This window comes from Procambarus clarkii, chromosome 44 (genome assembly GCF_040958095.1).
Source record: "Procambarus clarkii isolate CNS0578487 chromosome 44, FALCON_Pclarkii_2.0, whole genome shotgun sequence".
Taxonomy (NCBI): Eukaryota; Metazoa; Arthropoda; class Malacostraca; order Decapoda; family Cambaridae; genus Procambarus; species Procambarus clarkii.
The window spans coordinates 23,946,190-23,969,061 of record NC_091193.1 but is presented as its reverse complement, the minus strand read 5'-3'; the positions used below and the strand labels follow the sequence as shown (position 1 = coordinate 23,969,061).

At 46.5% G+C, this 22,872-nt stretch overlaps 1 protein-coding gene across 3 annotated transcripts in view; it reads left to right on the top strand.

Annotated features, from left to right (window-relative positions):
* Positions 1 to 22,872, top strand: part of FucT6 (alpha-(1,6)-fucosyltransferase 8) — a 209,462-nt gene that overhangs the window by 147,876 nt on the left and 38,714 nt on the right. For all 3 annotated transcript variants that reach the window (XM_069300843.1, XM_069300842.1, XM_045725926.2), the window contains 7 exons: positions 64 to 233; positions 2,684 to 2,867; positions 10,988 to 11,153; positions 11,430 to 11,616; positions 13,755 to 13,992; positions 18,348 to 18,524; positions 18,642 to 18,792. In XM_069300843.1, the coding sequence (XP_069156944.1) occupies positions 64 to 233; positions 2,684 to 2,867; positions 10,988 to 11,153; positions 11,430 to 11,616; positions 13,755 to 13,992; positions 18,348 to 18,524; positions 18,642 to 18,792 (1,273 nt within the window). The remainder of the gene's footprint in view (positions 1 to 63; positions 234 to 2,683; positions 2,868 to 10,987; positions 11,154 to 11,429; positions 11,617 to 13,754; positions 13,993 to 18,347; positions 18,525 to 18,641; positions 18,793 to 22,872) is intronic.

Genomic DNA, 22,872 nt, shown 5'->3' with positions numbered 1-22,872 from the left:
CATCTTTATACGTAAAAGTCGAATTTTGAAAACCTTCCAATTGTAAATGAATTCATTCTTTAGACAGGTGAACTCTCTGAATAATGATGGAGCAAGAGAAGGAAGACAAGAAGGAGCAGCAGCAGTACAGACCTCGAGTGGCAACACGGCCATGGTGGCAGAGCTGCAGAAGAAACTGGAACATGCACAACGAATGCTGCAACAAGCTGATGTTACTGCTGATCGCAAGCCAGGTCATTTTTAAAATGCCTTTTAAGTGTACTAAATTGAATACAAATTGAACAGACTCACTGCTTGCTGATATTTTATACTACAGTAGTGCGGAAATTGTCACAATAATATGCCCAAAAACAAATACATGTAATCTGAAACACACACCTCGGAAAGAAGTAAGGACGTTTCTGTCCATCTTGAGCCCTTATCAATTTTCCACTTGCAGTTAATGAGTCGCAATAATGTGGCTGATGTGATGACTAAACCACACATCGGAAAATGAAGAAACGACGACGTTTTGGTCTGTCCTAAACTATTATCAAGTTGTGTAATAGAAAGATTGATTGATGAAAATTAAGCCACCCCAAGAGGTGTCATGGGCATGAATAGCCCGTAAGTGGTAGAATAGAAAGAGTTGGTTGTTGTTTCAGATTCAGCTACTTAGAACAAAAAGTTCCAAGCAGCACGAGCTATGGTGAGCCTGTTGTACACACCTGGCACAGGAGATGTCCCATAGAAAGAGCTGTTGTTGTTTGTAGATTCATCTACTCAGAACAAAAAGTTCCAAGTAGCAGGCACTATGGTGAGCACGTAAGTGGATGCTCTTTGGAGCCATTATCTGTAACAATAGCCGATACTGGAGATCTGGGGATGTGCTGGCTGTACCAGTTATGGAGCTGGTGGGTTAGTGTAGACCTCTAGATCTTCCATTTTTAATTTGGCTGAGACTTTGGCTGAGCCTTGCTGTCGTTGGAGTTTGGTGAGGTAGCCTTCATGTGGAGATCTTGTGTAGGTGTCATATTTGTGCTGCGGCAGTGGAGCTCCTACTAAGATTTCCTTGTCAGAGGAGTCCATAACATCTGTAGTTGGTAGTTTTGTCTTTCGTCTTGCAGCCTGAGATAGGCTCAGGTGTTATGATTAGTGGCAGAAGCTATTTCAGCTTTGGTGGTGCTATTAGTATTTGTAGACAGCACGTCTGCTAGTGCTTCTGCTGACATGGTGATGGGAGGACTGTTGGAAGCTGGAGAGGGAAATACCTCTGTGCCGGCTGGATCTTGGGTGGTTCTGGAGTCTATGTTGAGATTGACCTCGTGGTCGTCTTGGTGGAGGCAGTGAGATTTGCATCCAGGGCGATGATAGGGTCCAGGATGTTGGCTAGGTACAGTGTGTTGAGTTCCTTGATGAATCATTGATTGGTCCGACAAGCCTCTCCGCTAGTCGAATAAGACCAGGGATAATGCCAGCATGTGATGCAAGGGACTGTGAGTGTGCTGGTTTGTCCTTAGGTCCCCAGTGTGGAGGCTGGGTGGCCTGTTGAGAGAAGCCACTGTTTGGTTTAACTGGTAAGTCTTCTGGTAGGTTGGTGGAAGCTGAAGTGCTGGGTTTGGTGCCGGTGGCTCTGGCGGTGGAAATAGCAGGCTTGGCTTTATTGGATTTAGCCTGGATCCTAATGATTTCCTATGCACGAGGGCAGCAGTGGGAAATTGCAGTGTGATCGCCGCTGCAGAGCAGGCAGCAATGGGTTTTTGACTTGCAAATGGAGTAATGATAGTCTTGGGTGCAAAGGCTGCATTTCTGAACAGGGTGCTGACACTTGTTGGTGGGGTGGGTGTAGTCATAGCACCGAAAGCACTGTTGGAGCTTGTGGAATCTTCCTCCTTCACTTGGAAGGGTGGAATCCTGATGCTGAAGCAGTGGAGACCATGTGTGGCAGCCTGGTTAGCCGCGGCTTAGGTGGTGAAGGATATCTTCATGGTGGTCGGTATCGGTGCTGCAGAATATAACATAAAATATCCCCAGGTTCGGGTTTTCTTCCTCGATGTTGGTAATGATCTCCGTTTGTTCTCAGTCTGCGATCCAGCAGCTGGACCCGCTGATAAAGACGGTTCGGTCGGCGGTGTACTGATGCTGGAAGAGAGGACAGAGGTGGTGCACTTGGAGAAGTGTGTGATCGAATTTATGGAGTTTTTCGAGATCCTCCACACACGAGAAATAGAGCACAATATTCTCCCCTTCTTGACCAAGGTCAATTTTAAACTACCAACTATCAATGGGTGTAATGCCGGCGCCTTCTTTTAGGATCTTCAAGACGTCGCTTTTGGTGAAAACATGACCATCCACGAGTCCTGACTTTTAGAGATTTGTGGGGCATTGTTGTTGTTAAAAACCCCCTCAACGGGTCGCAGTGGTGATGAATGTCTTGTGAAGTTACTCAGGCTTGCTGGTGAGCATAGAAAAGTGGAAGAGACAAATACATAGTGCAAGAAGGCGAGATGCAAGGTGAGAGGCATGCAAGACTAGAAACACTTGATAATGGTCCAAGACGGACCGAAACCTCGTCACTTTAATTTCACTATTTCATTAAGATTTTAATTTTTAAATTTAGATCTTTATTATAAAATTCATGCAGTATGTGTTGAATGTACTACCATTATTATGTTTCAACTATTGTACCTGTATTGTGTTTCAGGATCTTCGGACTTCACACCATCACTGGAGTTTGAGCAGACACGGAGGCTTGTGGGGAAAGGAGTCCAAGAAACATGGTGGTATGTTTCTGACCAGCTCCAACAACTGCGTAAAAAAGTTGCAGCTTTCACTGACTACACGACACACATTGATCAAATTTTGGAAGTAGGAGCAGATCATGCAAGGTAAAAATGTTGCTCAACTAAGAATTTATTATTGTTATAAAGAGCACTAGAAGTGCTTGTATAAGAAATTTTGATTGCCCTATGTAGTAGCCAAATGTGGCTGTCAATGAATTCAAGATGCAAATTAAATATAATGTACTGTAACTTTTAAAGAAAATTATAACAGCATCAAAACTGTATGTTGTAAGAAGAAATATTTAGGTAGTTCCTCAAATATTTTATGTTACCATGTGTGACCGCTGTTATGTAGAGACTTATATATTGCATAATAAAGAAGGAAAAATCTACATTTTTGGTTTTGATAATTTAAATAATAATAATTAAGAATGTGTGAAATTACCTAAGTGTAGTTACAGGATGAGAGCTAAGCTCATGGTGTCCTGTCTTCTCAGTACTCTTTCATAAGACTCATACTCTCTTTCATTGCCCGAAACGCTACGTGTACCAGTGGCTGTACAAAAATGTAACAACTCTTGTACTCACCTATTTGTACTCACCTATTTGTGCTTGCGAGGATTAAGCTCTGGCTCATTGGTCCCACCTCTCAACTGTCATTCAACAGGTGTACAGGTTCCTGAGCCTATTGGCCTCTATCATATCTACACTTGAAACTGTGTATGGAGTCAGCCTTCACCACATCACTTCCTAATGCATTCCATTTGTCAACCACTCTGACGCTAAAAAAGTTCTTTCTAATATCTCTGGCTCATTTGGGCACTCAGTTTTCACCTGTGTCCCCTAGTGCGTGTGCCCCCTGTGTTAAGTAGACTGTCTTTATCTACCCTATCAATTCCTTTGAGAATCTTGAATGTGGTGATCATGTCCCCCCTAACTATTCTGTCTTCCAGCAAAGTGAGGTTTAATTCCTGTAGTCTCTCCTCGTAGCTCATACCTCTCAACTCGGGTACTAGTCTGGTGGCAAATCTTTGAACCTTTTTCCAGTTTAGTCTTATCCTTGACTAGATATGGACTCCATGCTGGGGCTGCATACTCCAGGATTGGTCTGACATATATGGTATACAAAGTTCTGAATGATTCCTTACACAAGTTTCTGAAGGCTGTTCTTATGTTGGCCAGCCTGGTATATGCTGCTGATGTTATCCTCTTGATATGGGCTGCAGGGGACAGGTCTGATGTGATATCAACCCCCAAGTCTTTTTCTCTCTCTGACTCATAAAGAATTTCATCTCCCACATGATACCTTGTATCTGGCCTCCTGCTCCCTACACTTATCTTCATTACATTACATTTGGTTGGGTTAAACTATAAGAACCATTTGTTCGACCATTCCTTCAGCTTGTCTAGGTCTTCTTGAAGCCTTGAGCAGTCCTCCTCTGTCTTAATCCTTCTCATAATTTTGGCATCATCAGCAAACATTGAGAGAAATAAGTCTATACCCTATACTTTAGGTTTGTTTGTCTCCAGCCGTCTCCTTCTTGTCTGGCGAGGATTGAGACTGCTGTTTTCCGGAGGGGTCATTGGGTTTTTGATGTATGGTTGATTAGGCCGGGGGTGCATAGTGTTTTGTGGCCGGTGGCGGTTCTCCGCCATTTTTGCGCGCCTTGGCTTCTGTGTCAGTGGACGCGTTTTGGGTTGCTCCAGTTTCCCTTCTTCCCTGTCCGCAGGTGCGGGTTTCCCAGGTCATCCGCGGGATTCTTACGGCTAGCCAGCCTGCAGTCTCCCCGTGCTCGTGACGTTCGTACGTTCGTGGCTCTTGCCGCCGTTTTTGGTAACGTGGCCTGGTTTGACATTCGGGCTGGGTTTTTGGCGGTCGGACAGGGTTCTGGCTGCTTGTGGTCTTGTACTCGTTCCTGGGCCTAGTCGGGCTTGGGTCGCCTTGGGTTAGCGGTTGCAGCCAGTTGTCTCGGTTTTCAGTTGCAGAGTGTGCAGCAACCGCCTCCCAGATGTGGCCCTCTATTTTCCTCTGTGGATAGTTAGCTCCCAGGAGCCGACGAGGCTCCCCCCAGAAGACAAGGCTCCCCCCAGAAAACCAGCATTGAATGTAATGAAACGCCATTTTCTGGGTGTGACCTGGAGGCTCCCCAGTATCCCTCCCTCCCTCCGGTTGGTGGTTTTTGTGTTTTCTTGACATCCAGCCTCAGAACTGGGGTGTGGATTGCCGGCATGGAGGTCTGGGGCTCCCTCTTCCCCCTCCCAGGGAGGGGGGGAGCTGCGCAGACAGCGGCATGGTGACGTGGGACATCATGCTAGTTTGCTCGTATCTTTTTGGGGAGTTCTATCCACTAGTTTGGCATTAGGTAGCAATTTTAACCAGAATAGGGGTTTGTTTTGGGACACTTGCCTTTCTGGGTGCCCGATCCAGTCGATGGCAGACATAGAATGCTTCCAACCAAACAGGGGTTTCTATAGACCATTGCTCCCCTTGCCTCTCTGAGGGGGGCCAGGTTCTGGCTCATGGTCCCCGGTAGGCCCACAGAACTCCATACACATGACTGATGCCAAAGTCTGACATTAGCATATTAGCCTGTATAGCTCCGGGGAGCCTCCGGGTCACACCCAGAAAATGGTGTTTCATTACATTCACCGCTGGTTTTTATAGATTGGTACTTTGTTTGCCTTTTTCCATATACTGCATCTGCTAAGATTCCTGTTCAAAATTTCTTTCTGCCTCTCTCCTCATTGCCGTGTAGTTGTTTCTCACATCTTTGTATCGCTGGTATGTTTGGGGGATTGGCCTCTTACTATATTTATTCCAGTTTTGTGTCTTTTGGTCTCTGGCCCTCTCACAATTTCTGTTGAACTAATCCTGTTTCCTGGTTCTGTATCTCTGCTTTGATACAAATTTTTCTGGGGGGAGCCCCTTCAGCTCCCCGGAGCTATCCAGGCTGATATTTATATTATTAGACTTTGGCATCAGTCAGTGTGGATGGAGTTCTAGGCCTACCGGGGACCACAGCCAGAACCAGGGCCCCCTCAGAGAGGCACAAGGAGCAATGGCCTGGAGGAGAAGCACATTGGATTTGGAGCATTCTATGTCTGCCATTGACCGGGCCAGGCACCCAGAAAGGTAAACGCCTTAAACCAAACCCCTATTCTGGTTAAAATGACTAAAATAGACTAACGAGTGGACAGAACTCCTCAAATGAAAACGAGCAAACAAGCATGACATCACACAAGTCGCTCCGCATGTCTGCGCAGTTCCCCACCTTCCCGGGAGGGAGTAGGTGGAGCCCCAGACCCACTGTGCCGATGATCCACCCACCAGTTCTTTGGCCGATTTGATTGTGGAATGGTCGTATGGCTCCAGCTCCAGATTCTGTGTGTGTTGTGCTGTGCCCTGTGTCCAGTACTGCTCATACATTTGCATGCGAGCTGGGAGTAATATTCACAGATACTCGGGCTGCATGTGCTTAGGGTTCCTTTTCCTGAGTGCCCTGTAAGTACCACCCTTGGGGCTTAGTGTTATCTTCCACAAGTCACTTTGGGGTCTACCTCTGTTGGTCTTTTTGCTGCTCGGTGATTGACTGCCCCATGTGAGTTGGGAGTTTCCTCCCTTGTTACCTTGGGGTAAGTGGTAGTTTTTGCACTGGTAGGGGTGCAGGGTACTGTGCTGCTAGTTTTCACCTATAATAGTGTCCAGCACTGTTCCTTCTGGGTATGTTGTCCTCTTTCAGGGTTTTTCTTTTCATTTTTGTTTCTGCCTGGTGGAGGGATCTGTCTTTGTGTCCCTTGCCACCAGTTATATTAAGGTCTTGACCTCTGGTGTTCGGTGATACCCCCTGCTGAGTGGTCACGTCCTGGAGGTTTAGTTTTAGAAGTTTGTTTGGTAGACTTGGGTGCTGGTTAGCAGTACCCTGCCTGGGCTTACCTTTCCCAAAAACAGCCTAAGGGCCCTGGGAATCCCCACGGGGGGCGCAAGGGGTCCAATGGATGCGACCTCTGGGTCCCCTCTCGCTTTGTGCAAGTTTGAGGGTTGCTCTGTCCCCTTGTCTTAGGGCAACGCTCATTGTTTTTGCCTCCCCCATGCTGCCTGTTGGGTTGGTGACATCTTCGACCCGGACTCCTGCGAGCATTGTTGCTTGTTTGTGACTCAATTCACCCAATCAACGGATGACGTTATTCAGATGCAGGCGGCTCAGGTGTTGCATGCTAAGTATAGGTTGCTGCAACGTGCTAGATTGGTTGCTTCCCTGGATGCCCCAAGGCTGCTCCGCTTTGCTTACAGGAACTCAGACATGGGGGTGTTGGTCGCTTCGGCCTTGGTCCAGTCCGCACCCCCCTCATTCTTCCCCTGCTGTGGTTCATTCTGTCTCCTCCCCCCCCCCCTCCTCCCCCCTTGCTTCCGGCTCCCAAGCATGAGGAGTTGGGGCGGGGTTTTGGAGGTTTCTGAGACTCAGGCAGTTTTGGGGGTTTCCCTTCCGGGGTGGTGACAGAGGCATTTGAGTCCATTCCTCCAGCCGTAGCAATGGGGTCTGAGCAGTGGGCCTCTTCTCAAGCTCTTCTCAGTGGGGAAAAGTCGCCCCAGCTTTTCCTTGTGAGGACAGAAGTTTGGGGGATAACTGGCCCGGGGCCAGTTATCATGGAGGGGGCCTGTCATGGAGGTTTCCGGGGTTGGGAAGAAGCTGACTTTGGGGCCTTGGTCCCCATTGGACTCCGCCTGGGTTTTCCAACCCTCAGAGCGAGGCTTTCTGTTACAAGGAGTGGGGTTTTCATTTTCCTCCTCTGCATATGAGTTGGATTTGGGTTCATCTCCTCCCGGGGTTTGGTTCCGTATCCCTGCGGGTCCTTCTGTTCTGTCCTTCCGGAGGTTTTCGGCTTACCATGTCTCGCCTACTGAGGTGTAGGCAGCCATTGCGGCTTATCTGCTGGGCGACCCTGATTATGCCTCTATAATGGATTTGTCATCTTTCAGGTTTGGGTCTTCGTCTCCATACTGGGTTCATTATGAGGTTCTGGAGTCGTCCTGACTTGCAGACTGCCCGTTGTTGTCGTTGGATGCTTGGAGTGCTTATTGTCATACCCGCATGCTTAAGGGGCACGAGGCATTGACAGTGGTCCAGGTTTACCTGAGGGGGTGGGGGTGGGGTGACTTTGAGCACTTTAATGCGTGCTTGTTCACACCTGCCCTTCTGCGGGATGTGAGTGCGATTCAGCTTCACGTGCGGGTTCCCTCCCTGTCGGCTGCGCTTGTGACCGAGGACTTGCATGGTCGTGGCTTGCTGGCTTCAGTCTTGCGTTTCTTTTCCCTCTTGGAGCTATCTTCAGATTGGCTTGTGGAGGATGTGGAGATGCTTGGGGCCATTCCTGGGTCTGGTGCCTTGGTGTTGGCTGCTCGTGCATCGTCTGCGCTGCTGAAGCTGTTTGCGCCATTCCTTCAGGATGCGGTGTTGTGGTTTTTCACTGCGTGTGTCGCATGTCGGCAGGTTGTGCTCACTTCCTGAGCACAACCTGCTCAGGAAGTGAGCAGGTTGCCCAAGAAGTGCCAGGGGCCCAAGAATATGCTTAGGCCCTGGCTCTTAGGTTTTCCTCGCCCTTTTGTCTTTTGTTGTTAGCGGACTCTTTGGTTGATTGGTATCTGCAGGCGGCTTCTTCCAGCTGTCATCTGATGTCTGACTTGTTGGTTCTCCAGGGTTCCCAGGGGAGGGGGGTACTTCTTGGAGGTGTCGTGCCAGTGCTCGGGGTTCCACTCATTGGGATAGACCACTGGTGCCAGTTTCGGAGCCGGCGCCACCTTCAGAACTACAGTGGTACCTCGGAATGCGATTGTCCCTGTATGCGAGGTTTTCGGAAGGCGAGGTGTATTTACTCCAAAAATTTGTCTCAGAAGGCGAGGGTTACTTCGGGAGGCGAGTTTGGACGCGAGTTTGTTGATACGCGTACAGCCGACCTAGCGCGTTCGTCGCCCCTCCGCCCCGCCGCCCCTCAGTTTATTATTGTCTCGCGCTCAGTGACTACCCCCACATCAATTCTTCTCGCGGATTTTCAGTGTTTTGTTGGATTTTTGGTGATTTGTCTATACAATTTGTTATTATATATCTCACCATGGGTCCCAAGAAAGCCAGTGGTAAGGATAAAGGCCAGAAAGCTCATGTGAGGATGACAATAGAGGAGAAACAAGAGATCATTCGGAAGCATGAGAACGGTACACGTGTTGTTGAACTTTGTAGGCAGTACAACAAAGCCACATCAACAATATGCACTATACTTAAGAAGAAAAATAAGATTATGGGTGCTAAAGTGGCAAAAGGAGTAAGAACATTAACGGCACAAAGACCACAAATACTTGAAGAAGTGGAAAAGTTGTTATTAATTTGGATACACGACAAGGAGTTGAGGGGTGATAGTGTTTCGGAGGCCATTATTTGTGAGAAAGCCAGGGTGTTGCACGAAGACCTTCTAAAGAATACCCCTGCAACGAGTGATGCAGATAAGAAAGAGTTTAAGGCAAGCAGGGGCTGGTTTGAAAAATTTAGAAAGAGAAGTGGTATCCATAGTGTTACAAAGCATGGGGTTATGTGATGTGATTATGGAAGGGGACTCCCCTTCCAAACAGTAACTCCTCTCCTCCTCCCCCCTCCTCACCATCTTCCATACGCCTACAGCACTCGACAGCAAGGTAAGTAATAACTGGAACACAGTTTTGTAGGTTTATTTAGATGAATTAGGTAAATTAGGTATAAAAATTTAGTTTGATGTGGGGTTTTTGGGGTAGTCAGGAACGGATTAATTCATTCCCCTTTATTTCTTATGGGGAAATTAACTTCGGAATGCGAGTTTTCGGAAGGCGAGGCGTCTCCAGGAACGGATTAAACTCTTATTCTGAGGTATGCCTGTATCTGTATCTGGTCAGCGCGGTGATCACTCTGTGTGCAGGTTGGGATCGTGTAAGGGGCATTGGCTCTTTTGCAGTTCACCCCATTGATGGGGCGATGGGGGGGGGGAAGCTTGCTGTGTTCGCTCATGCCTGGTCTCATGATTTGTGGGCTTTTTAGGTCGTTTCCCGTGGCATGTGGTGGCGTTGAGTGGCCCCTCCTCCTTTGGGAGGTTTGGGACTGACGGGGTAGGCCTCTTCTCCTGCTCTCGGTCGGCTCGTCTCAGAGTGGATGCGCTTGGGTGTGATTGAAATGACAACGTCTCTCGGGTGGGTTTCCCGCCTGTTTCCGGTTCTGAAACGGAACTGTGTGGACCTGCGGTTCATTCTGGACTTGTCCCATCTGAACCCCTTGGATTCTTGCCCCTCCTTTCGGATGACCACTCTGTCCCAGGTCCGGCTTCTGTTGGTGCCGGACACTTGGATGGTGTCCCTTAACCTCAAGGACGCATATTGGCATCCTCAGTCAGTCCTCACTCCTCAACGCGAAGTCGAGACAACTGGCTGCAACTGCCGACCCAATGCATCGCAGGCCCTACTAGGTCCAGGAACACTGACAAGGTAGTGAGCGTCCAGGACCCTGTTTGACCTCCAAAAACTCCGTGCCCGAATGTCAACCAGAGACATGTTGCCAAAGACGGCAAACTTACGAACGTCGTGGGCACGAGGAAAGACCGCAGGCTGGCTAGACCCTGCGGATGACCTGGGAGACCTGAGCCCGGGAACAGGGAAGGAGGGAAACCGAGTTAACCCAAAGTACATCCCCAGCCACCGAAGCCGTGGCTTCGCAAATATCGGTGGAGAGCCGCAACCGGACAACTGTGTATAGAGTTTGCCTCCACTACATCACTTCTTAATGCATTCCATTTGTTAAATATTCTGACACTGAAAAAGTTTTTTCTAATGTTCTGTGGCTAATTTGGGTACTCCATTTCACCTGTGTCCCATTGTGTGAGTATCACCCATATTAAATAATATTTTTATTGACCCTATAAATTCTGTGTAGTCTTTCCTCGTAGCTCATACCTGTCACCTTGTCTGGTGGCATACCTTGGAACCGCTTCCAAAATAATCTTGTGCTTGATTAGATATGGATTTCATGCTAAAGCCTCGTACTCCAGGATTGGTCTGACACATGTGATAATCAAGGTTCTAAATGATTCCCTATACAAATTTCTGAAGTGTGAGTGTGTATTTACTATTTATGCCTGCAGGATTGAGCTGTTATTTCTTGGACTCCACATCTATAAAAATCGATGAGATCCCATCTGATTTATTTTATTTTCAGAGTAACCGAGTATGACCTGCATCGTCTGAGTCATCTAGATGGCTTAGGGTCGTGGAGAGAGCAAGAGGCAGCTGATCTTAGTGGCTTAATTCAGAACAGAATTCATGCCCTTCAACATCCACCTGATTGTGCTAAAGCCAGAAAACTTATATGTAATCTTAATAAGGTAAGAAGCAGTTTTTGTAAATTTAAAGTGTTAGATAACACTTAAATTCATACAAAATGATGTTAAAATTTTGTGCACTTTAAGCTGTTTGTGTCATTTAGTGTCATCGAATAAATCTTGACTTATGAAAATGACTTGTGTCATTTTCATAAGTTTTATGACATCGTGTTATGTCACAAGTGTTCACAAGTGTTATGACATATGTTATGACATCGAAAAATGACTTATGTCATTTAGTTAACATTTGAAGTACTGTATGACATTTGCTTTTTGCAGGGTTGTGGTTATGGTTGTCAGATCCATCATGTTGTGTATTGTTTTATTGTGGCATATGGAACAAAGCGAACACTCATCTTGAAGTCCCGTGGGTGGCGCTACAACAAGGCAGGTTGGGAAGATGTCTTCCAGCCTTTGAGTGAAACATGTACAGATCCTTCAGGATACTCACACTCTCACTGGCCAGGTAAAATGTGCCAGCTGTAAAAGTTTAGTTGAACAGAGTATTTAAGAGCGTGGCAACAGGGATTAATAATCACAAGTGAGACTAGGCTTGATCAGTCAGCACACACACAGCACACACTTGATCAGGTCAGTCAGGGTCATTACAGGTGACACAAAATTTAATTTCCCAGATTCCAGATGTTAGAGGCAATGACAGTGACTTACTTTCCCTAGGTGCAACCCACAACAGTTACCTGACTTCTGGGTACATATTTACTGCCAGATTAACAGAGGCAACAGGTGTGACGAAATTTGCCCAAATGTCACACCCTACCCTAGTCCAATTGGAGGTGAACCAACTGTAGAAACTGATTTGCTACAGGCTACTATGTTTATCTGGATTCTTTAGCACAGTGATCAATGTCCTCAGCTCATTACTGAGAAGCCTGGATTCAGTTACCATGTAAGACAGAAATGGTTTGGCACATTTCATTTCACATGATGCCTCTGTTCTTCTAGCAGTAAAATAGGTACCCAGGAATTAGGCTACTGTTGTAAGTTGCATTCTGGAAAAGGTTTGAAGCTGGCCTAGAGTGACATTGATAAACCTAAGTACAGGCTTTGTGTCCCTGGACACTGGGAATTTACACCTTACACTAAATATGACTTTTGTATATGTATGGTGATTAGTCACAGATAATAGTGACAGTACCAAAAACAAAGCCGAGATTAAAGTTACCTGCGACAAGATGTATACAGAATACAAAATACTCTGTACTATGTTCACAGCTATTTTATGTAACTATAATTAGGTAATAATACACTGGAAGTTACGTAAGGTAAACTTTACATAAACATAAACTTTAGTTATTGTACAATAGTTCCTGAGATATTTGCAGTAAGCATTACTTCAAGATAATTACTTCAAGAAGCACCTCAAGGTAAGATGCTCACCAAGAGCAACATCTCTGGTTGCAGACGACGAGTCACAGTAACATGGCTTAAGATATGAATACTAAACCACACACCAGAAAATGAGGAGATGACAATGTTTCGGTCCATCCTGAACCATTATCACAATCAACTTGATAATGGTCCATGATGGACCAAAACGTCATCTCCTCCTCATTTTCTGGTGTATGGGTTAGTTTACATCTCTGGTTTGTTATTTACAATGGAAAGTTTTATGTAATGGTTATGTAATACATTCTTGGCCATGGAAAGAATCTAGTTTTCCCCATTAGGTTGTTACCAATAGGCAATGCAGTTGAAAATATGCATGGTTTCCAGAAACATGCTCCTATTTTCAATGCATCAACTGTATGTTCAGCATCAGGTATACTGTAGTTTGTTTAGAAATGTGACGTGTGAAAGTGTATGCAACTCTGATTTAATAATACGTACATAGTTATAGCGTTTACACCTCAAAGAGTATGGGTTTAAATATCGGGTAAAAGTAAATATCATTGTGTAAACATGAGAATATTTCTATTAGACCTATTGAGCCAGTTGATGGGATGATGGATGATAGCATAGCAAGAAGTAGGTACAGGAGTGAAAATGGACCAGAGTGATCAGGAATCAAGTTGTATCATAGACGCGGGAAGAGGAAGACCACACAAGGAAGTGTGTACAGTATATAAAGGCACAAGGGGAGTAGAAATAACTAGGTAGGAATTTTTAGATAGTATGGCTTGCCACTCCTGTTGTATCTCATTTTTAGGGAGTTCCAAGAGATGAGAAACAAGATAAATCACACAGGCGAGTGGTAGTTTGGTGTTTAATTAGTATAGATTTGTTATATGCATTAATGAATTTTGAGGATTCTCACTCTAATGTGATGCTCAGTAAAGATTCTTAAAGGCAGATTCCCTTCAAAATCATTTGTGTGTTTCTCTACATATAAGACAGGCTATATTGATCATATTGATAATTAATGATTAAATATGTGACAATAAACTTTTTGTAACAATATGTCCTGTAGTAAGTTATGCAGTGTGAATGAGCACAAATCTAGTAAACATGTTGTATCAGTCAGGCAAGTAATTTTGTTTAATGGGTGTTGAGTTTAATCCTACTGACATCTCCATGACATCTTGAACTCATCTCAAGATAACCTCAAGATAACTGTGTAACACCTGTTTATTTTTTATTCTCTAGGCTCAAATGAAACACAGGTAGTGGATCTCCCCATCATTGATACTCTATCTCAACGTCCTCCATATCTACCCTTGGCAATTCCTCGAGACATATCTGAACGCTTAACAAGGCTGCATGGAGACCCTGCAGCTTGGTGGATAGGACAGTTCCTGAAATACATGCTCCGGTTGCAACCAAAAACACAAGAGATGTTAGACAGCATGGCAGAAACCTTGGGATTCCAGAAGCCAATAGTTGGGTGTGTAAGAAATTTTTTAAAAGTACAGTAATAATAATAATAGGGCTATTGTATTGTGCAGAATACATATTACGTAAAATTTGTTTAAATGGAAAGTTTCTATTTGTTTGCTCTAAAAAATCACTGCTTTTAAAAGTTTAACTTGTTATTGATGTGGTAAATATATTTAAACTCAACATCATCCATCATATCTTACTGTCAATACATATTTTCATGTTTTGCTAATACAGTACCACTTTTTGCTGCTTATTTTTGCAGGCAGCCTTTGTGTTAATCTTGGTGTTTATTTAGTGGGATATTAAAATTCAGTAGGCTTGTCGTATTTAATAAGCTATTTCTCTTCATGGGTTATTTTTTTTAAGTAGAAATTCCTATTCACTATGTGACCTCTTCCTAAAAAATCCAATGACTCATAAAAACTCCTTCTATGTAACTGACCTTAGTATAGTACACAGATTTCTCTATGAACAATCCTGCCATTACCCTTACTTCTTAGCTGTGACTTTTTCATCAATTCTTTATTTACGTTGTTCTCAACAGAAACCTCAACTTACCTTGTTGTAGTTCGTCTTCTTGATTGATGCTACACATCTTGAAGTTAAGAATTCTTGACAATTTATGTGACCTATTCTAACACAATACTATATTTAACACTTAAAATAACTATACCGTACATGAGCTTGGCAAGGTCAGTTTTGATTGCCAGCTGCTGAAGCCTCACTGGCTATAGACTCTTGGCTTGTTGTTCTTACAAAAGAAGAATCAAGTTTAGCTTGCCTTCTGTGTGCATTGGCATCTTTTTATGATCAGTTCTTTGGTTCACCTCAGGTACTAATACATATTTCAAAGTTCTGGATTAGCACAGTTGGATGAAAAATTAATTAATCCATCAACATAGGACATGAGTAAACTGTATTTCATGATCTGAGGTGTTGGTTCCTCATTGCCATCGTTATCCTCAGCCTCACCAGTAACAGACTGGAAGGGGTTGAAATAGCCTAAGCTACTCTTTTCCTTTGAGATGTATTTTCTTGTCTCAATAAACATACTTGAACTTAAACAGACTGGACAATCTCTTCTTTGCTCATCACACCATATCCTGGGTCATTAGCATCTCTTTCAAGCCAATCAACCTGTCTTTCTAAATTTTTGCCAGCATTTCTAAACATTACATGGATTTCATCAGTAAATCCTTCAAAATTAATTTCTTCATCCTCTTCATTGCTGACTTTATCTGTGAGGAATTTTTTCCAGGAATTCTTTAGTCAAGTCATTACTTTACTCCACACCTTGGCCCAGCTATAGACTGCTTCCTTAATGGAATAGTTCTTCAAATTCTCAAGGGTTCTTTTAACCTTGTTATCCATGCTGAGTTCCACATCTTCCTCGAGAGGCAAAACCACCAAAACTTTGCTGAGCATCTTTTTGGTGTACAACCTCTTTGTGGCACAGATAACTTCCTGATCCATACTAGGAGGAAGTGCCATAACACAATATCTTGCCATCATGTTAGGTTATAGAGTAAATTCTGGGGTGGGCAGGCGCATTATCAAGCAACAGCAAAGCCCAAACTTCTTTTGGCCTCGCTTTGAGTTTCTTAACTTGATGGTCACGAACTTCATTGCAGAACACATCATAAAACCAAGAAAAAAAGATCTGTGTAAACCATGCATTCTTTGAGTTATAATATTTCACAGGCAGTCTGTCCAAGCAATGTTGCAAGGCTCTTGGTTTCTTGGATTTGCCAACAATTGCACATGTGATTCTGTCTGTGCTGTCAGCATTGGCACACATCATGGCCGACAGCCTTTCCTTATTGACCTTATGCCCTGGCACACAACGTTCACTCCTCAGAGTTTTCTGGGGAACCCCTTCGGCTCCCCGGAGCTAACTGAGCTAATATGAATGTATTAAACCCTGGCATCACTCATTGCACATGGAGTTCTAGGCCTATCGGCAACCACAAGCCAGAACCTGGCCTCCTTTAGAGAGGCACGAGGAGCAATGGCCTATAGAAACCCTCCGTGTGGTTGGAAGCATTCTATGTCTGCCATCGACTGGGTCAGGCACCCAGAAAGGTAAGCGCCCCAAAACAAACCCCTATTCTGGTTAAAATATTGCTTCTGAAAGCCAAACCATGTGTCACCACCTGCACCCACCACACCACTGCCCACTGGCCGATGTCACCACCTGCACCCACCACACCACTGTCCACTGGCTGGTGTCACCAAAACTCTACAAATGAAAACGAGCAAACAAGCAAGACATCACCACGTCACTGCAACCCTGCAGTTCTGTGGCTTCCCCTTAGCGAGATTATGCGACTAAGGTGCCCTGGGAAACCCTGCGGCGGCTCTTTGGTCCGATGGATGCAACCCTGGGTCACCTCGTGCTTGTGTGAGTTTGAAGGTTGCTCTGTCCCCTTGTCTCAGGGTGACATTCACCGGTTGTGCCTCCATCATGTTGTCTGTAGGGTCGGTGACACCTTCGATCCAGAGTCCTGCGAGTTTTGTTCCTTGTTTGTACTCCAATACACCCAGTCCATTAATCATGATATTTGGATGCAGACAGCTTTGGCGTTGCATGCTCGTTTTAGGTTGCTGCAACGCGCTAAGTTAGTTGCTACCCCGGATGCCCTGTGAGACTGCCTCTTTTTGGTTATTGGGACCAGGATTTGGGGTTGTTCGTTGCTTTGACTTTGGTTCAGTCCGTGCCCCCTTGTCCTTCCCCTTCTGTTGTTTGTCCTGCACCCCCCCCCCCCCCTTTCCTTTCCTCTGCTTCTGGCTCCAAAGCGTCTGAAGGTTTTGGAGTCAGGGCAGGGTTTAGTTGGAGTCGAGAATCGGGCAGTTTCGGGGGATGCCACTTCCAGTGTGACGATGAAGGCATTCAAGCATGTTTCTCCACCTGGAGCTTCTTGGTCTGATCAGGGACCCCCTTTGTTCCTGCATTTTTGGCTGCTCCTGCCTTTTCTTGTGAGGCAGGGGACTTGGAGGATGGCTCGGTCCCGTCCTTTCAGAGGTTTTCGACCTCCTGCATCCTGCTTCATTTGGTGCGGGAGGTCATTGCGGCTTACCTCCTACGCTACCTGGATTACGCTTCCATAATGTATCCTTTTTCCTTCACGTTTGGATCTTCTTTTCCTTACTGGGTTCATTATGAGGTTTCGGAGTTGTCCTGGCTTGCAGACTGCCCCTTTTTCTCGTTGGAGGCGTGGCATACGTTCTGTTGGTCCCGTGCGCTTGAGTGGCGCGAGGCACATACAGTTGTCCAGGTTTTCCTGTTATTTTTACTTTGAGCACATCAATGCATGCTTCTCGTGCCCATGACGTTCGTAAGTTTGCTGCTTTGGCTGCCATCTTCTGTAGCATGTCTTGGGCTGACATTCGAGCACAGGGATCTTGGAAATTGAATAGGGTCCTGGCTGCTTGCTACCTTGTCAATTTTCCTGGCCCTAGTCGAGCATGTGTCACATTGGGTCGGTGGTTGCAGCCAGTTGTCTCGACTTCGAGTTGAGGAGTGAGTGGTGATTGCCTGCCGGGTAAGTCCCTCTTGTTTTTATCGTTGGTTAAGTAGCTCTGGGAAGCCAAAGGGGCTCACCCCAGAAAATGAGCATTGAATGTAAAGAAACTCCATTTTCTGGGTGAAACCCGGAGGCTTCCTGGCAACCCTCCCTTGCTCCCTCTGGTCGGTGGTTTCATGGGTGTTTTGACATCCAGCCTCAGAACTAATGGGTTGGATAGCTGGCATGAGGGATCTGGGGCTCCCCCTTTTCCCTTCCGGGAAGGGGAGGAAGCTGCACAGACAGCGGTGTGGTGATGGTTGTGATGTCATGCTCTATTTTCGTATGAGGAGTTGTGTCCAACAGTTTGGCTTTCAGCAGCACTATTTTAAACAGATAGGTTTGCTTTGGGGCGGCCTACCTTTCTCGGTGCCTGACCCAGTTGATGGCAAACATAGAATGCTTCCAACCACACTGGGGTTTCTATAGGCCATTGCTCATCATGCCTCTCTGAGGTGGCCAGGTTCTGGCTTGTGGTCCCTGGTATGCCTAAGAACTCCATTTGCTTGACTGATGCAAGGGTCTAATACATTCATATCAGCCCAGATAGCTCCGGGAAGCCTCCAGGTCTCGCCCAGAAAATTGTGTTTCATTACATTCAACGCTCGTTTGTTTATGAAAAATATACATTACATACAGTATTTTACATCTTACATGGTTTTAGTTAGGAAGTTAGTGAATGTTATGTTAGGAATTACTGTTACCCACACAATAATGTATAATAATATATACAGTACATACTGTATATGCATACAAATTCTAGTGAATATTTTACCCAAAAATTATCCCTCTTCAGAGTACATGTTCGAAGAACTGACAAAGTGGGGACAGAAGCAGCTTTTCATTCCATTGAAGAATACATGAGTCATGTTGAGAATTATTACACAGCCCTCAAATTACATCAGGCAGATGTGGTGAAGAGAGTTTACTTAGCATCTGATGATCCAACTGTTATATCAGAGGCTCAAAAAAAGTAAGCTTTAACATTTTAAAAGGATTGAAATTATAGATAATGATGACATTGACAGAGAAAATATTTATTTGTTTTTCTGAAAATTTATATCTGAAAAATGTGTTTTCTTTTAAACAGGTATCCAGATTATATCTTTCTTGGGGACTCGAACATTGCACGAACGGCAGCTGTAGCAACACGTTATACTGATGCATCGCTCAAGGGCATCATTGCTGATGTGCACTTCCTCTCACTAACCGACTATCTTGTGTGCACATTTTCATCACAGGTAAGAATAATTAATAAAGAATAACTAAGAATAATTTACATCAGTGTAATTTGTCTATTAGTTGGTTTTAGCTGCAATCTGTAACATATTGGGTGATACCTATCCACAGCACAGGGAAGCTGAGGGTGATGGGGCTGCATTTTAAAGGAAACCCAGAAAATTACTAAGTACAGGGACATAGGACATTGTTGCAGGTTCGTGCTAATATGCTCCAAGACCCTAGGTACCTGGGGTAAATGTGCACTTAAATTCCTGAAGGAGGTGGGAGAGGAACTCGTTAGGTAAACCAAAGACCCCAAGAGATGCTAGCTTCCTGTTCCAGCTCCACAGTATTGCTATCCAGAGAGGAAATGCCTGCTTTTCTTGAGCATACATCTCACCTCTGTGGAGCTGGATGAGGTTCCCAGCAGGGATTGTCTTGTACTGTATATTGTTACGGTGCCCTCTCCTATTTCTTTCGTTTGCCGGCTTAAAGAGTCATATCAGCTCTCCCTACTGATTCTCTGAGGTTCAGGGAGTCTAATGATATATGTGGCGACCAGACCGGCTGCCATTTTATGGAAGGAGGTTATATTATAAGTTGTAAATAAAGGAAAATTGGCGCCCTGTTATAAAATGAAACAGTATCCCCTACGGCAGATATGACCTTTTGGAAGGGAGACAAGCCGATCGCGGATTGGCCGACGTAGGTCGCGGGCGACAAATCAGGGCCCGCCAGGACGTCACCGAGTGCCCCGGGCGGCGCCAACGTCAGAGTTGTACTGACCGTGGAAGCGACAGGACGCGCCTCGGTCTGCTCTCAAAGATTGGAGGCTCTGCAAGCCTTGTTCAGTGGATTGAGCTGGCCTGCGCAGCCTACCACAGTGATTGGAGACCCTGCGCTTCTGGGAAGCAAAAGAGGAACCAAGTTCAGTGAGCAGAGAAGTGCCCAAACTTGGAAAATAGTCGGCGACGACGCTGGGCGGCGCCGCTGGCTGGACGTTGAGGTCTGGAAGGTGGGCGAGCAAGCTAGCTGTGACTGGGGTCACATCCACTGAGAATCTTGGAAGGACGACACCGTGCCTAGGACAAGGAGCGACGCCCTGTGGGAGAGGCGAGTGTGGGGAAAAATAGTGATTAGCTCAGCGCCCATCGATGAACCAGGATTGGGGCAGCTGAATCTCAGGGATTGGAACGGCGACGACGCGAAGGCTTCACGACACCTGAGGACCTGTGGAACGCCCTGGATCGTCGAGGATCGACCCAAGGAAGCGTGGGAACCTCACACCATCGAGGGACAGGCGTCGTGAGCCAGGAGTGTAAGGTAGATCATTTTTCCCTCCCATTACCCCTTGTATGAGTAGGCTAGTTAGGCCACAATATTTACTCGTGTATGTGGCAGCAAGACTTTATTACTTTAATAGTAGAGTAGGCTGCAAGGCAGCTTGTGTCCAGGACTGTCAGAGAGGACAGTGTGTACGGATGACAGGACAGTGAAGGAGAGGTGCCGACGTGGTGAAGAGGCCCTCCTGTGAGAGTGTGAAACTCCTGCCCTTCTGCCCAGTTGAAGGAGAGTTGGAGGTCGTGGAAGAAGAGGCTGACGATCTCCAGACTCATTATCCATATTCCATATTCATGTATTACTTGTGATTGTGTGTGTGTGTTCATGTAATTTGCGTCAGTAAATCCACACATTTTATTACTGTGTTTGAGTGTGCCTACATTTGTGATATTTCTCTATGAGCATACATTTCTGGCTACAAACGATATATGATACACCCACTGAACTGCATTGCTGGGGTGCAGATATAATAACCCAGCTGGCGACCTTGCTAAGAGGAAGATAGAGAAGACAGGCGGGAAAGGAGTTCCTGCAACCTTTTTTGTCTGGCAGGCAAGACTCAGGGAGGTTATGGTTATAGGTAAGCCTGAGTCTTCCTTCACTCCCCCACGGGTCTAGGCCGGAACTGTTAACAGCAGTTTCCCCGTGGTTGACTGAAGGGCTTCCAGGGTGAATCAGTGGCACCCCTTTGTGGTGGAAGCAAAGACCTGCGGAGGTGGGCATTGTTGGTCCTATCTTGTGTGACCAAGGAGACTCCGGTGAATCCAGGGAGTCGGAGGGGCTGAGTATTTGGGCCTTTTGAGCCCCTAGCAGCCGAGTGTTAGCAGAGCCCCGGACCGCCCACCCCCACGTGACAAGAGAACTGGCGACCTTGCCAGGATTCGAACCCCAGTAGCCAAGGACTGGGAACCTCGCCAGGAAGCGTGGAGCAAGCTACAGTGTGGACCAAATTTCAAGACAAGTGTTGCCAGGGTACTAATACAGTGTGGCCAGTGAATTCGATGGTACTGTTACTCAACCGGCTAAGGGACTGAAACGGTGAAATTAGTGCCTACTAACTTGTCTGTGCTGTCGTGTATGCTCAATGATATAGAGATGGAGGAGGACAAAGTAAAGAAATTTATTGACACAAGGGACGAGAGAATTTTGGAAGAGTGTACCAAGGCCCAGCTCCAACAAGTGGCAAACCACTTTGGGATCAGGTTGAGGACGACTAAGGTAGCGGAGCGAAGGATAGAGATCATGGCACAGCTCACAGCTCGAGAGGAAGCGACGGGAGAGGAGCCATCTCAAGAGGAGCCGTCCCGAGGAGAGCCGTCGCAAGGTGAACCGTCCCGACTAGGGCCTCCCCAAGCGCCTACCAGTGTGGAGAGAATTCACAGTGAACATGGGAGCAGTGGAAGGTCCAGCTGTAGTAAGAGGAGCCTGCAACTGGAAATAATGAAGATGCAACTGGAAGCCCAGCTGCGACGAGAGGAGAGAGAAGCGCAAATGCAGCGAGAGGAACGTGCGGCTGAGCTGCAGCGAGAGGAACGTGCAGCTGAGCTGCAGCGAGAGGAACGTGCAGCTGAGCTGCAGCGAGAGGAACGTGCAGCTGAGCTGCAGCGAGAGGAACGTGCAGCTGAGCTGCAGCGAGAGGAACGTGCAGCTGAGCTGCAGCGAGGTGAGCGAGAAGCACGGCTGCAGCTGCAGCGAGAAGAAGGAGAGAGACAACTGCGACTGGAGGAGATAAAGGCAAAGAAAGAAGTCGAATTGCGTCGCGTTGAACGTGGTCTGCCCTCACTACCTGCACGGCGGGATGACCTCAAGGTAAGGGAACGTGACTTACCTACGTTCGAACCACAAGAAGCTGAGGCGTTCTTCGAACACTTTGAACGGATAGCGACTCTGAAGGAGTGGCCGGAAGATGATTGGGCTGCTCTGGTCCAGGGCAGATTGACTGGTGAGGCCCGGGAAGCCTATAACATGCTGGACCTAGAGGAGTGTACTAGTTATGACGCGATTAAGAATGCGGTTCTCCACTCATTCCGGCTGACTCCGGAGATGTACCGGAGGCGGTTCAGAGAGTGTACAAGAGCGTCGGGAAAGACTTACGCCGAGACCGCCAGGGATATGGAACGGAAATTCCTACGATGGTTGAAGGCGGAGGAAGCGGAGTCGGTGGATGATGTTAAACGACTGATAGTGATGGAGAAGTTCATGTCGGTGCTCCATCCTGAGTTGCGAGTAAGGGTGAGAGAAGCAGGTATTAAGGACCTGAAGGCTGTAGCGGATCGAGCCGACATGCTGGAGGAGGCACTACATATCAGGAGGGAGGGGCCGCCCAGACACTCGCCTTACCCCAGGTCGGGAGGGAACCTTAGGAGTTCAGGAGGAGCGAGGACGGGTGGGGACTCTCCCAAGAGTAGTGTGCCCGATGAAGTAACGTGGTTCAAGAGCTCAAGAGACGCGGGGAGGAAGCCCCAAGCTGTGAGCAGTGGACCTAACTCGGGAGCAAGTGCTGCAGTCCCGGATACGACGACAAGGAGTCCAAGGAGGACCCAGGGAACGTCTGCAAGTGGTACCGCCAGAGTGACTAGCGAGTGGCCGCCCAGGGGAGGCAGCCGATGCTACAACTGTGGGGTGAGAGGACATTATGCCCGCGAGTGTGAAGAGCACCAAAGGAATGTAGGACTAATGTTGGAAGAGGAGAGAGTGTTTGTTCACACCCCATATTATAGTGGACCCAACGTGAATGGTTGGGAAATGAAGTTGGGTGA